Source organism: Lampetra fluviatilis, chromosome 35 (genome assembly GCF_964198595.1).
Source record: "Lampetra fluviatilis chromosome 35, kcLamFluv1.1, whole genome shotgun sequence".
Classification (NCBI taxonomy): Eukaryota; Metazoa; Chordata; class Hyperoartia; order Petromyzontiformes; family Petromyzontidae; genus Lampetra; species Lampetra fluviatilis.
The window spans coordinates 11,455,181-11,470,926 of record NC_136309.1 but is presented as its reverse complement, the minus strand read 5'-3'; the positions used below and the strand labels follow the sequence as shown (position 1 = coordinate 11,470,926).

The 15,746-nt window shown below is 54.7% G+C and overlaps 1 protein-coding gene across 2 annotated transcripts in view; it reads right to left on the bottom strand.

Annotated features, from left to right (window-relative positions):
• Positions 1 to 11,745, bottom strand: part of LOC144944624 (uncharacterized) — a 56,138-nt gene extending 44,393 nt beyond the window's left edge. The window contains exon 1 of one of the 2 annotated variants that reach the window (XM_078872949.1): positions 11,499 to 11,745. In XM_078872949.1, the coding sequence (XP_078729075.1) occupies positions 11,499 to 11,582 (84 nt within the window). In that variant the 5' untranslated portion in view covers positions 11,583 to 11,745. Of the gene's footprint in view, positions 1 to 701; positions 812 to 11,498 lie in introns of those variants that run through there. The other variant, XM_078872952.1, reaches the window with a different exon arrangement.
• Between the last annotated feature and the right edge of the window lie 4,001 nt (positions 11,746 to 15,746).

Genomic DNA, 15,746 nt, shown 5'->3' with positions numbered 1-15,746 from the left:
CCGATGAGAATCACATTTCTTAAATGTTTTCCGACGATCGGTTTTGTAAACGGGCCAGAAAAAAAGAGGGAAACACCTATTATCATATTTTGGTACTGGCAAAGGAGGTCCCATGATGAAGGCGTATGAATAGTTACACTATTAGTAGCCGTTGAGGAAGAGATCAACCATTTCGATGGTCCAACTATTTTCCACTTCGTCTTCCTGGCCTCTCCTATGGCCCAAACGTCGCCTATGAAGTACTTTTCCTTTAAAGGCCACCGCGTTGTGATTGATGAATTGTGTCGAGATCGTTTTGCTGCCTGCGCTTGCTCACCGCTGCCTTGGCAGCGGCAGTAGTGGCGGCAGCAGCATCACCGGATACTGTGTTGTGTTTACAACAAAACGTGGATAAAAATGGGTCATTTTGTGCAGGCAAGTGCAGATTTTTAGGATCCGCCCGTAGCTCCTCAAGCACGTGGCGACTCAGACGATTGACACGGTGCCACCTCACCTGCGTGGGCAAAGACAACTTTCTCAGAAACTCTGAACAGAAGCGCTGGCGGTGCTGCTCCTCGACGCCGGGCAGAGAGACGCCGACACTCTGCAACAGCAAACATCATCGCGGGCCAAGAGTCCAAAGAACTCGGGAGGAGCCTCGCAAATTTCCAAGGCGAACGGGCGACCGGCACGCGGACGGGACGGCCACCCGCTCGGCTCACCTCAACCGCACGGCGGGCCGCACTCAGAGACACGGCGATCCCAGCCTGCCGACGGCGGGGGAGACGATCGCGTTGCGGCGCTCACCGATCGGAGTCCCGCGTCACGAGCGGTGAACGCCGGCGGGAGCTCACTCCCACCGGGACCCGCCCAGGCCCCGGTGCGTCGTGCCAACTCCTCCCCCCCAAGGCGCTCGCGTCGCCTCGCCTCGAGAGAGAGCGAGCGAGAGACGATCGCCGTTTGAAATCGGCAAATTGGCGAGGAGGGGTGGGCCTCATCTCGGCTGGGCAACGGATGGGCAGCGCTGTGCGGCTCACACCGTGAAGTGAACGCGCCGATGCGCTCCTGCTGTTGTACGCTGAACTTCCTTCGCACCGCACGCAGCCAACCGTGCTAATCGGAGGTGCTGCTGCTGTTGCTGCTGCTGTTGGCAACGGTGCACAAGCACGACTGACAACAGAAATCTCGTCACGTTCGTCAATAATACTGCGGCGTTAACTGGAACATGCATCTTAGGCGATTTTTTATGTGTGCAATGGCCCTATCTTTGTAACACAAGTGCAAGTGAAGTTAGGGCCATTTCTTGCACATGACCCGGCCCACAGAAGCGTCTTGAGTTTACAGTTAACACACTGTGTGCGCTAATTTAACAACTAAATGAAACACGCAATGGTAACCGGTATTGGGCAAATATCCCAGTGCTGATAAAATCACCTGCAAATTATTCGATTGGGAGTGTACGCAACTTTGTAAGACCACCTCCTGAAGAAGAGTCTTGAGACTCGCCAAGGTATTCATTTGTAAAACAAGCGCAGTAATATCAGTAACAATCAGTGCACAAAGAAGCGTGCAGTGAGAGACGCACGCTTGGAATTACATTGAGCGAGAGAACAAGGCACATGCAGATTAAAATATATATTTTTTATTTTACCAAGTAAGGCCCACTGAGCTATGTAGCTCTTTTTCAGAAGTGACCTGGCCACGAATGATAGCTCAACGAAGTGGCTTATCATCACATGGAAATTCATAGCAACCAAATACTATATATATACATCTTTATAAATGTGGAGGGAAAAGCCAGAGGACCCAGAGAAAAATCCACGGCACCACAGGGATAGACACACGCAAACTCCAAATATACAGCAGCAGGCGTCATGGTTGGGATCGAACCCACGACCTCCTGCATACCAGGCGAGGGAGATAACATCTCCTAGCCACCGAGAATGTACACGGGCCGAAGACCAAATTCAAGCCGGTCAGAAACCCAAGTGGGCGTGAGAATGCTCACGACGTGTGCCAACCACAGCAACCTGCCCAACGCCTTCCTCAGCTACCTGCCCAACGCCTTCCTCAGCTACCTGCCCAACGCCTTCCTCAGCTACCTGCCCAACGCCTTCCTCAGCTACCTGCCCAACGCCTTCCTCAGCTACCTGCCCAACGCCTTCCTCAGCTACCTGCCCAACGCCTTCCTCAGCTGCCTGCCCAACGCCTTCCTCAGCTACCTGCCCAACGCCTTCCTCAGCTGCCTGCCCAACGCCTTCCTCAGCTACCTGCCCAACGCCTTCCTCAGCTACCTGCCCAACGCCTTCCTCAGCTACCTGCCCAACGCCTTCCTCAGCTGCCTGCCCAACGCCTTCCTCAGCTGCCTGCCCAACGCCTTCCTCAGCTACCTGCCCAACGCCTTCCTCAGCTACCTGCCCAACGCCTTCCTCAGCTACCTGCCCAACGCCTTCCTCAGCTGCCTGCCCAACGCCTTCCTCAGCTGCCTGCCCGACGCCTTCCTCAGCTACCTGCCCAATACCTTCCTCAGCTACCTGCCCAACGCCTTCCTCAGCTACCTGCCCAACGCCTTCCTCAGCTACCTGCCCGATGCCTTCCTCAGCTACCTGCCCGACGCCTTCCTCAGCTACCTGCCCAACACCTTCCTCAGCTACCTGCCCAACGCCTTCCTCAGCTACCTGCCCGATGCCTTCCTCAGCTACCTGCCCGACGCCTTCCTCAGCTACCTGCCCGATGCCTTCCTCAGCTACCTGCCCGACGCCTTCCTCAGCTACCTGCCCAACACCTTCCTCAGCTACCTGCCCAACGCCTTCCACAGCTACCTGCCCAACGCCTTCCTCAGCTACCTGCCCGATGCCTTCCTCAGCTACCTGCCCGACGCCTTCCTCAGCTACCTGCCCAACACCTTCCTCAGCTACCTGCCCAACGCCTTCCTCAGCTACCTGCCCGATGCCTTCCTCAGCTACCTGCCCGACGCCTTCCTCAGCTACCTGCCCAACACCTTCCTCAGCTACCTGCCCAACGCCTTCCTCAGCTACCTGCCCGATGCCTTCCTCAGCTACCTGCCCGACGCCTTCCTCAGCTACCTGCCCAACACCTTCCTCAGCTACCTGCCCAACGCCTTCCACAGCTACCTGCCCAACGCCTTCCTCAGCTACCTGCCCGATGCCTTCCTCAGCTACCTGCCCGACGCCTTCCTCAGCTACCTGCCCAACACCTTCCTCAGCTACCTGCCCAACACCTTCCTCAGCTACCTGCCCGATGCCTTCCTCAGCTACCTGCCCAACACCTTCCTCAGCTACCTGCCCAACACCTTCCTCAGCTACCTGCCCGATGCCTTCTTCAGCTACCTGCCCGACGCCTTCCTCAGCTACCTGCCCAACACCTTCCTCAGCTACCTGCCCAACACCTTCCTCAGCTACCTGCCCAACGCCTTCCTCAGCTACCTGCCCGATGCCTTCCTCAGCTACCTGCCCGACGCCTTCCTCAGCTACCTGCCCAACACCTTCCTCAGCTACCTGCCCAACACCTTCCTCAGCTACCTGCCCAACGCCTTCCACAGCTACCTGCCCAACGCCTTCCTCAGCTACCTGCCCGATGCCTTCCTCAGCTACCTGCCCGACGCCTTCCTCAGCTACCTGCCCAACACCTTCCTCAGCTACCTGCCCAACGCCTTCCTCAGCTACCTGCCCGATGCCTTCCTCAGCTACCTGCCCGACGCCTTCCTCAGCTACCTGCCCAATACCTTCCTCAGCTACCTGCCCAACGCCTTCCTCAGCTACCTGCCCGATGCCTTCCTCAGCTACCTGCCCAACGCCTTCCTCAGCTACCTGCCCAACGCCTTCCTCAGCTACCTGCCCGATGCCTTCCTCAGCTACCTGCCCGACGCCTTCCTCAGCTACCTGCCCGATGCCTTCCTCAGCTACCTGCCCAACACCTTCCTCAGCTACCTGCCCGACGCCTTCCTCAGCTACCTGCCCAACACCTTCCTCAGCTACCTGCCCAACACCTTCCTCAGCTACCTGCCCAACGCCTTCCTCAGCTACCTGCCCAACACCTTCCTCAGCTACCTGCCCAATACCTTCCTCAGCTACCTGCCCAACGCCTTCCTCAGCTACCTGCCCGATGCCTTTCTCAGCTACCTGCCCAACGCCTTCCTCAGCTACCTGCCCAACGCCTTCCTCAGCTACCTGCCCAACGCCTTCCTCAGCTACCTGCCCAACACCTTCCTCAGCTACCTGCCCAACGCCTTCCTCAGCTACCTGCCCGATGCCTTCCTCAGCTACCTGCCCGACGCCTTCCTCAGCTACCTGCCCGACGCCTTCCTCAGCTACCTGCCCAACACCTTCCTCAGCTACCTGCCCAACGCCTTCCTCAGCTACCTGCCCAACACCTTCCTCAGCTACCTGCCCAATACCTTCCTCAGCTACCTGCCCAACACCTTCCTCAGCTACCTGCCCAACGCCTTCCTCAGCTACCTGCCCAACGCCTTCCTCAGCTACCTGCCCGATGCCTTCCTCAGCTACCTGCCCGACGCCTTCCTCAGCTACCTGCCCGACGCCTTCCTCAGCTACCTGCCCAACACCTTCCTCAGCTACCTGCCCAACGCCTTCCTCAGCTACCTGCCCAACACCTTCCTCAGCTACCTGCCCAATACCTTCCTCAGCTACCTGCCCAACACCTTCCTCAGCTACCTGCCCAACGCCTTCCTCAGCTACCTGCCCAACGCCTTCCTCAGCTACCTGCCCGATGCCTTCCTCAGCTACCTGCCCGACGCCTTCCTCAGCTACCTGCCCGATGCCTTCCTCAGCTACCTGCCCAACACCTTCCTCAGCTACCTGCCCGACGCCTTCCTCAGCTACCTGCCCAACACCTTCCTCAGCTACCTGCCCAACACCTTCCTCAGCTACCTGCCCAACGCCTTCCTCAGCTACCTGCCCAACACCTTCCTCAGCTACCTGCCCAATACCTTCCTCAGCTACCTGCCCAACGCCTTCCTCAGCTACCTGCCCGATGCCTTTCTCAGCTACCTGCCCAACGCCTTCCTCAGCTACCTGCCCAACGCCTTCCTCAGCTACCTGCCCAACGCCTTCCTCAGCTACCTGCCCAACGCCTTCCTCAGCTACCTGCCCAACACCTTCCTCAGCTACCTGCCCAACGCCTTCCTCAGCTACCTGCCCGATGCCTTCCTCAGCTACCTGCCCGACGCCTTCCTCAGCTACCTGCCCGACGCCTTCCTCAGCTACCTGCCCAACACCTTCCTCAGCTACCTGCCCAACGCCTTCCTCAGCTACCTGCCCAACACCTTCCTCAGCTACCTGCCCAATACCTTCCTCAGCTACCTGCCCAACACCTTCCTCAGCTACCTGCCCAACGCCTTCCTCAGCTACCTGCCCAACACCTTCCTCAGCTACCTGCCCAACACCTTCCTCAGCTACCTGCCCAACACCTTCCTCAGCTACCTGCCCAATACCTTCCTCAGCTACCTGCCCAACGCCTTCCTCAGCTACCTGCCCGATGCCTTTCTCAGCTACATGCCCAACGCCTTCCTCAGCTACCTGCCCAACGCCTTCCTCAGCTACCTGCCCAACACCTTCCTCAGCTACCTGCCCAACGCCTTCCTCAGCTACCTGCCCAACGCCTTCCTCAGCTACCTGCCCAACACCTTCCTCAGCTACCTGCCCAACGCCTTCCTCAGCTACCTGCCCGATGCCTTCCTCAGCTACCTGCCCAACACCTTCCTCAGCTACCTGCCCAACGCCTTCCTCAGCTACCTGCCCAACGCCTTCCTCAGCTACCTGCCCGACGCCTTCCTCAGCTACCTGCCCGACGCCTTCCTCAGCTACCTGCCCAACACCTTCCTCAGCTACCTGCCCAACGCCTTCCTCAGCTACCTGCCCAACGCCTTCCTCAGCTACCTGCCCAACGTCTTCCTCAATCCGATCGCAATGCAAAAGTTGCCACTCAAGTGCGTAAATCACAGTGGGTGGATCGTCTGCTGGCTGTGTCGGGTGGAGAAGTGTACACGACACACATTTTGCTCGCGTGATCAGACACAAATGTTAATTATGGATCGCGATAAAGGTTGCGAAAGTCCTGACTCGTAAATGTGAACATTATGAATCAAATTGTTACTGCGAGTCACGTAGGTAAAAATAAATAATACAAATAATAGAAATAAAATAATAAATCACGACGTTTCGGAGGCAACACAAGTCTCCGTCATCAGGTGGGACCGGCACAGCTAGATTTACTGTATCAATCTAGCTGTGACGGTCCCACCTGATGACGGAGACTTATGTTGCCTCCGAAACGCCGTGATTTATTGATGTTTACACACACACACCGTACCAGTTAATACTTTAAGGCTGAGTCGACCTAGGGGAGGCCCAGAACCGCAAGCGGAAATCGTTCAGCCCTACCGGGTTCAGGTCGGGCTCAACGATTTGGGGAAATTTTATATTTTTCTGACAGATTTTGCGATTTGATTTGATTTGCGATTACATTTTTTAAAGTCAAGTTTCAGTTCAATATTCACTGTGTGATAGATTTAAAACATGTGATGGAGCATTACCACGTGATACTATCTAAATATGAACTGCTCTATATATTCTAATGCAAGGATAAAAACTTAAAAGATATTAATTGCTTCCAACATGTATTTATTCAAATGTTTCAATTGAAATAGAACAATCAAACAGAGAACAATTGTTAAGTTAAATAAAAATAAGTTATAATAAAAATAAAACAGTTCCAATAAGAAAGTAAGAGGACTTCTCAAACCGCAAAAATTTGCAGCCTTTGCGATTTGCTAATCGCATTGTTTCAAATTGCGATTTCGATTTTAAATCGATTAATCGTTCAGCCCTAATTCACGGCGCAGTGCGCTCACCACTCGCGCCACCGCTCTCCTTGGTAAAACCATGCTTGGTGCCAGGCTAGGTGCACTTGGCGAATCTAAAACATCGCGGAAAAGCAACAAACAGAGACTCGAATCGGAAGCCGGGCTCGTCACACACCTACAAAGTGTCACTCTCGCAAAGACAAAGATCCCCCGTATAGCCTTGCGCACACTGTTGGAGCAAGTGCTGCTGTTCGCAAGCACCCGTGGACAGCCGGCAAGGGCGCACGAGGCGGTGTGGCCAGCACCACGCCGGGCCGTCTTTGTCTCCCCCCCCGCCACGTGGCGATGTTGTACACGCCGCGCCAGGTACTCATTTGATGCCGAGTCAACCTAGGGGGGGGGGAGGCCCTGGATCGGTTTAGATACCCGCCGCTACCGCTATTGGTCGTAAGCGGGAATCGAACACGGGTTTTGGGGTTTGTAGCGGAGCGCGCTAACCGCTGCGCCACCGCTCCCCACACCCAACACGCACACACACCCAACACACACCCAACACGCACACACACCCAACACACACCCAACACGCACACACACCCAACACACACCCAACACGCACACACACCCAACACACACCCAACACTCACACACACCCAACACACACCCAACACTCACACACACCCAACACACACCCAACACACACACACACCCAACACACACCCAACACTCACACACACCCAACACACACCCAACACTCACACACACCCAACACACACCCAACACGCACACACACCCAACACACACCCAACACGCACACACACCCAACACACCCAACACGCACACACACCCAACACACACCCAACACTCACACACACCCAACACACACCCAACACTCACACACACCCAACACACACCCAACACTCACACACACCCAACACACACCCAACACTCACACACACCCAACACACACCCACCACTCACACACACCCAACACACACCCAACACCCACACACACCCAACACACACCCAACACCCACCACACACCCAACACTCACACACACCCACCACACACCCAACACTCACACACACCCACCACACACCCAACACTCACACACACCCACCACACACCCAACACTCACACACACCCAACACACACCCAACACTCACACACACCCAACACACACCCAACACTCACACACACCCAACACACACCCAACACTCACACACACCCAACACACACCCACCACTCACACACACCCAACACACACCCAACACTCACACACACCCAACACACACCCAACACTCACACACACCCAACACACACCCAACACTCACACACACCCAACACACACCCAACACTCACACACACCCAACACACACCCAACACTCACACACACCCAACACACACCCAACACTCACACACACCCAACACACACCCAACACTCACACACACCCAACACACACCCAACACTCACACACACCCAACACACACCCAACACTCACACACACCCAACACACACCCAACACTCACACACACCCAACACTCACCCAACACTCACACACACCCAACACTCACCCAACACTCACACACACCCAACACTCACCCAACACTCACACACACCCAACACTCACCCAACACTCACACACACCCAACACTCACCCAACACTCACACACACCCAACACTCACCCAACACTCACACACACCCAACACTCACACTCACCCAACACTCACACACACCCAACACTCACACTCACCCAACACTCACACACACCCAACACTCACACACACCCAACACACACACCAGTCACACACACCCAACACACACACCAGTCACACACACCCAACACACACAACAGTCACACACACCCAACACACACAACAGTCACACACACCCAACACACACAACAGTCACACACACCCAACACACACAACAGTCACACACACCCAACACACACAACAGTCACACACACCCAACACACACAACAGTCACACACACCCAACACACACAACAGTCACACACACCCAACACACACAACAGTCACACACACCCAACACACACAACAGTCACACACACCCAACACACACAACAGTCACACACACCCAACACACACAACAGTCACACACACCCAACACACACAACAGTCACACACACCCAACACACACAACAGTCACACACACCCAACACACACAACAGTCACACACACCCAACACACACAACAGTCACACACACCCAACACACACAACAGTCACACACACCCAACACACACAACAGTCACACACACCCAACACACACAACAGTCACACACACCCAACACACACAACAGTCACACACACCCAACACACACAACAGTCACACACACCCAACACACACAACAGTCACACACACCCAACACACACAACAGTCACACACACCCAACACACACAACAGTCACACACACCCAACACACACAACAGTCACACACACCCAACACACACAACAGTCACACACACCCAACACACACAACAGTCACACACACCCAACACACACAACAGTCACACACACCCAACACACACAACAGTCACACACACCCAACACACACAACAGTCACACACACCCAACACACACAACAGTCACACACACCCAACACACACAACAGTCACACACACCCAACACACACAACAGTCACACACACCCAACACACACAACACTCACACACACCCAACACACACAACACTCACACACACCCAACACACACAACACTCACACACACCCAACACACACAACACTCACACACACCCAACACACACAACACTCACACACACCCAACACACACAACACTCACACACACCCAACACACACAACACTCACACACACCCAACACACACAACACTCACACACACCCAACACACACAACACTCACACACACCCAACACACACAACACTCACACACACCCAACACACACAACACTCACACACACCCAACACACACAACACTCACACACACCCAACACACACAACACTCACACACACCCAACACACACACACAACACTCACACACACCCAACACACACAGCAGTCACACACACCCACACACACAGCAGTCACACACACCCAACACACACAACAGTCACACACACCCAACACACACAACAGTCACACACACCCAACACACACAACAGTCACACACACCCAACACACACAACAGTCACACACCCAACACACACACACACCCAACACACACAACACTCACACGCACCCAACACACACCCAACACACACAACACTCACACACACCCAACACACACACACACCCAACACACACAACAGTCACACACACCCAACACACACAATAGTCACACACACCCAACACACACAACAGTCACACACACCCAACACACACAACAGTCACACACCCAACACACACAACACTCACACACACCCAACACACACAACACTCACACACACACACAACACTCACACACACACAACACTCACACACACCCAACACACACAACACTCACACACACCCAACACACACAACACTCACACACACAACACTCACACACACAACACTCACACACACAACACTCACACACACACAACACACACAACACTCACACACACAACACTCACACAACACACACAACACTCACACACACACACAACACTCACACACAACACTCACACACACACAACACTCACACACACCCAACACTCACACACACACAACACTCACACACACCCAACACACACACAACACACACAACACTCACACACACCCAACACACACCCAACACACACAACACTCACACACACCCAACACACACAACACTCACACACACCCAACACACACAACACTCACACACAACACTCCACCACGCTGCTGCGTTCTGCGCCCCGAGCGAGCGTCACGGAAGGATCCACGGAACGCGTTCCGAGAGGCGCCGCCGCCGCACGCCGAGAGGAGACGGAGCTACGGAATCGGCGTTTTCGTGGCACCCACGAGTGCGGCGATCGCAGAGACGTTGAAGGCCCCTGGTGATGGTGGTGATGATGGTGATGGTGGTGATGATGATGGTGGTGATGATGATGGTGGTGATGATGATGATGGTGGTGATGGTGGTGGTGATGATGGTGGTGATGGTGGTGATGATGGTGATGATGGTGATGATGGTGGTGATGATGATGGTGGTGATGATGATGGTGGTGATGGTGGTGATGATGGTGATGATGATGGTGGTGATGGTGATGATGGTGGTGATGATGTTGGTGGTGATGGTGGTGATGGTGGTGATGGTGGTGATGGTGGTGGTGATGATGGTGGTGATGGTGGTGATGATGGTGATGATGGTGATGATGGTGGTGATGGTGATGATGTTGGTGGTGATGGTGATGATGTTGGTGGTGATGGTGATGATGATGGTGGTGATGGTGGATGGTGGTGATGGTGGTGATGATGATGATGGTGGTGATGGTGGTGGTGGATGGTGGTGATGGTGGTGATGATGATGATGGTGGTGGTGGTGATGGTGGTGGTGATGATGGTAGTGGTGATGGTGGTGATGATGATGATGGTGGTGGTGGTGATGGGTCTGGAGCCGTTGGCGCCAACGGCTCCAGACCCACGGGAGCCGCGTGGGTTTGTCAAGTCGCGAACTCGTTGTAAGTCGCCCGTGTGGAGTTTGGAGAGCTCTCACCTCTGTGCTGCTGCTGCTGTTGATGATGTTGTTGTTGATGATGTTGTTGACATGAGCTTTTCTCCCGACCCTGCGCGCCATCATCACCACCGCCAACCCAACCCCGACCACGACGAGTCTGAGGGCTGCCCCCACCCCCCTTCTGCTCTCGCTCGCCGAGGGAGAATCCGACGCGGCCGTGAGCTCCTCTCGCGTCCAATTTACAGCGAACTCGCAACGGTGTCTCCACCCCCCTCTCCTCGTCGTCGTCTTCCCTCGCTCCCAACTCCAGCGAACGCCTCCCCCGTGGCCCTCGCGTGCCGCTGGCGCCCCCTGGCGGACTCGGCTGGTCTCGCGCTGCCCCCTCGAGTCCACGTGGCGGGCGGGCGGCGAGCGGCACGCGACGGTGATTTCAAACCAAACCGGGCAAACCGGTGAACGTGCAAACGTTGGGGGTCAAAGTGTCGCCCCCCCCCCAACGTGTCGCCCCCCCCCAACGTGTCGCCCCCAAAGTGTTGTCGCCCCCCCCCCCCCAACGTGTCGCCCGCAACGTGTTGCAGTGGCTGATACACAAATGTACAATGAAAAGCTCTCTCCAGTAGTGGTGCGACTGTGGTCATCCAGAACAGACCGTACCACGCGTCACGACGCAATGCCCCGATCCACAAATACGAAGGAGACATCACAGCGATGATGTTGATGCTGCTGGTGCTGCACTACTCCGCTTGCCCCTGACGCGGTTGTCTGGCTTGACCACCTTGAATGTGAAGTCGTGGTCGTTGTTCTGCATCTACATCAGCCGTACGATAGTAGAAGAATACCTGGTCACACAAAATAAAATTGCAAGATAGCAGGGTCGTTGCGAAGGTAACTAGATGACTCGGCCGGTGAATGTCACAGCCCGGACCAAAACACGAGGCCAACACGAAGAGGGCGCTTCAGACCTGCGCTGGGCCCGTGCGCGGCGCTCAGACCACGAGGAGCCGTTCCCACGGGCGAGAAGCCCAAATCGGGTGAGGCTTGGCGCGTACCCACATTTCACCCCACCGCGGAGATTCCACGAATTGTCGCCATATCAGGTTCGCGAGTCCGGGATGTTTGACACCGAGATGGGTGTATCGGCCTCGAGTGGCCGGCAGGGCTCACGTGATCTCATTGCATCGAACATTCACGAATAGAAAAACGTCGATCCTCACTGCACGCTTGTATTGCGAGCCTAATAATCGACATCAATGAAGCAAAGCATGTCCACAGCTACGGCGTGCACGGGGCGACGCTGGCAAAGGTGGAGGGATTCCTCGCCAAGTCACGATTGTCTCATCATCATCAGCCATGATCTAGCCACTGCTGGATCATGGCCTCCACAAGCATCCGGAGCCGTGAAGTCAGCTGGTGACGTGCAGAAGTTGGACGGATCTGAGTCCGTTGCCCCAGTTGCCGGGGGCAACGCGAATCTGACCATCGTGTTCCTTGCACCACGGTGGCTCGGAGATGTCAACTACCTTGGTATACAACAGGCCGTGGGTTCGATCCCGACCCTGACGCCCGCACATTTGGAGTCTTTCTCACCCCGTGGTCGCGTAAAATTTTCTGTGGGCCCTCAGGTTTTAGAAACACGCGTTTAGATTATTTGGCTGCGAAACATTTCCACATGATAGGCCATTTGGTTGGGCTATCATTTGTGCCCAGATCGTTTCTAAAAAAAATCGCTACATAGCTGAGTGGGTCTCACACCTGGTAAAATAACATTTAAATAAAAGCATGCACACCAGACAAAAAACAGCCTCCGTTTTTGTTGATTTATTACAAACGTTCGGTACACCATGCAAATATAATTTAAAAACTGCAAAAAACGTATCAAGCTTGCTGTCCATAACTTACGCAAAATGCGCAGTGCTGCATTTCGAGTGACAAACACGGCGACGCAGCCGAAACGGGGGGGGGGGGGGGGAATCGTGCAGATCGCGGTGTCAGGCCCAACGGCAGGGCGCTCCGACGAAGTCACCGACGACAATTCATCGTGGCCAGACCGCGCGCACGCTGGAGCACACAGGAGCACACACGCACGCACGCTCGCACACTCACACACTCACACAGTCGCACACACTCGCACAGGAGCACACACTCACACACACTCACACAGTCGCACACTCACACAGGAGCACACACTCACACACACTCACACACACAGGAGAACACACTCACACAGTCACACACACTCACACAGTCGCACACACACACACTCGCACAGGAGCACACACTCACACACACTCACACAGTCGCACACACACACACTCACACAGTCGCACACTCACACACACTCACACAGGAGAACACACTCACACACACACAGTCACACACACTCACACAGTCGCACACACTCACACACACTCGCACAGGAGCACACACTTACACACACTCACACAGTCGCACACTCACACACACTCGCACAGGAGAACACATTCACACACAGTCACACACACTCACACAGTCGCACACACTCACACACACTCGCACAGGAGCACACACTCACACAGTCGCACACTCACACACACTCACACAGGAGAACACACTCACACACACACAGTCACACACACTCACACAGTCGCACACACTCACACACACTCGCACAGGAGCACACCCTCACACACACTCACAGTCGCACACAGTCGCACACTCACACACACTCACACAGTCGCACACACTCACACAGGAGAACACACTCACACACAGTCACACAGGAGCACACACTCACACACACTCACACACAGTCACACAGTCACACACACTCACACAGTCACACACACTCACACAGGAGCACACACTCACAGAGGCATCCGCACGTGCGGCGTTCGCCCGTGAGCAACCAATGAGCCCATCACGGAGTCGCGTCAACCTACGCGTGACTCGACGCGTTCGTGACGTCAGCTAACACGGCACCAGCTCGGCTTCTGCAGTGGCGGGGTAAAAACACAAAAAAACTAAATCCTTGCCGCCTCCCGAGTCACGCTGGGCTGGCTCAGCGCAGCCCGGAGCGCGGCTCGCCTGTTGCTGTCGTTGTTGCTGCGCAGTGGAACAAAGAGGCAATTTGGCTACGAGTGCATGCCATCATCACCAGCGATCGAAACGGAGCCGGGGTACACTCGCGGTACGCCACGCCGGCACTTCTCACGACAGCCGGACTCGCGCGCACGCACGCGTGTGTGTGCGCACGGGCGCTTAGTGGAACGGCCCCCCCGTCCCCGACGCTGCGATGTTCCACGCAGAGGGGAAAGGGAAATGAAAGCGCACCGCAGGGCGATTCGGTTTCATCACCCGGCGGTGGGGATTCTACATTTCCATTTCGACCACTGGTCATCGCTGCGAACAAGTTCAAGCACTGGGTTCATTGATTGTCAGCATTAACCGCAGCAAAAGCATCATCTGCATTGCATTGCCAAACAGTGCAAATATCTAAGTAACATTCAGTGCCTATGGTATTTTTTTTTTCTTATCAATCTTTGGAATAACGTAATAAAAAACAGTCTTAGCTTGGGCGCCTGGAATAAATGAATGCGAGAGATTATATATATGAATTGAACAGGCAAAACTAAAACACACACACACACGGTTAATTTGTTGTTGCAAAGTTCGAAAAGAAAATGGACAACCACGATGAAGTTCAAACGAAGCCACCAGACACAAGAGCAAACCCGGCGACGAAACCAAAGAACCGCGCTCCGTTAGTTCTTTTGGGCCGTTTGTGTGGCGCGAAAAAAATGAAATAAAATCGAGAAGCGAAGCTTTCCCCCGTAACGAGATCGACGAAACTAAACCCACGCTCCAGGATCGGCTTCGACGGCACTGACACAACGCCGATGTGCCGGAGCGCAAGTGCCGGGGAGCGTGCTCGCCCACCGCTATCGTCCAGGATAGTAAAACTGCTCTCCTCCCGCCTCCTGCCTTCACCTCCTCCTCTTCCCTCCTCCCTCCTCGCAAAGGCGCAACTGCTGCCTACCAAAAAGAAAACGTATCTGACACAGCGCGGAGAAATCCCTACGCAGTGCTGACGGATCCGCCTCACGGTAAAAAAAAGGTCCGCTTATTCAACAGCCGTTAAAAAAACGCTATTTATATAGATATGGGAGAAGAAAAAAACACAAAGGAGACTCGCTGCAGTGCACAAGGCAGTACAGAAAGTAGATTTCTTATCTACCTTGATGTGGGAGTGTTTCCCACTCAAGTTTTTTTTCGTGAGATTTTGTTCATGGGAACTCCGTTTCCTTCCCA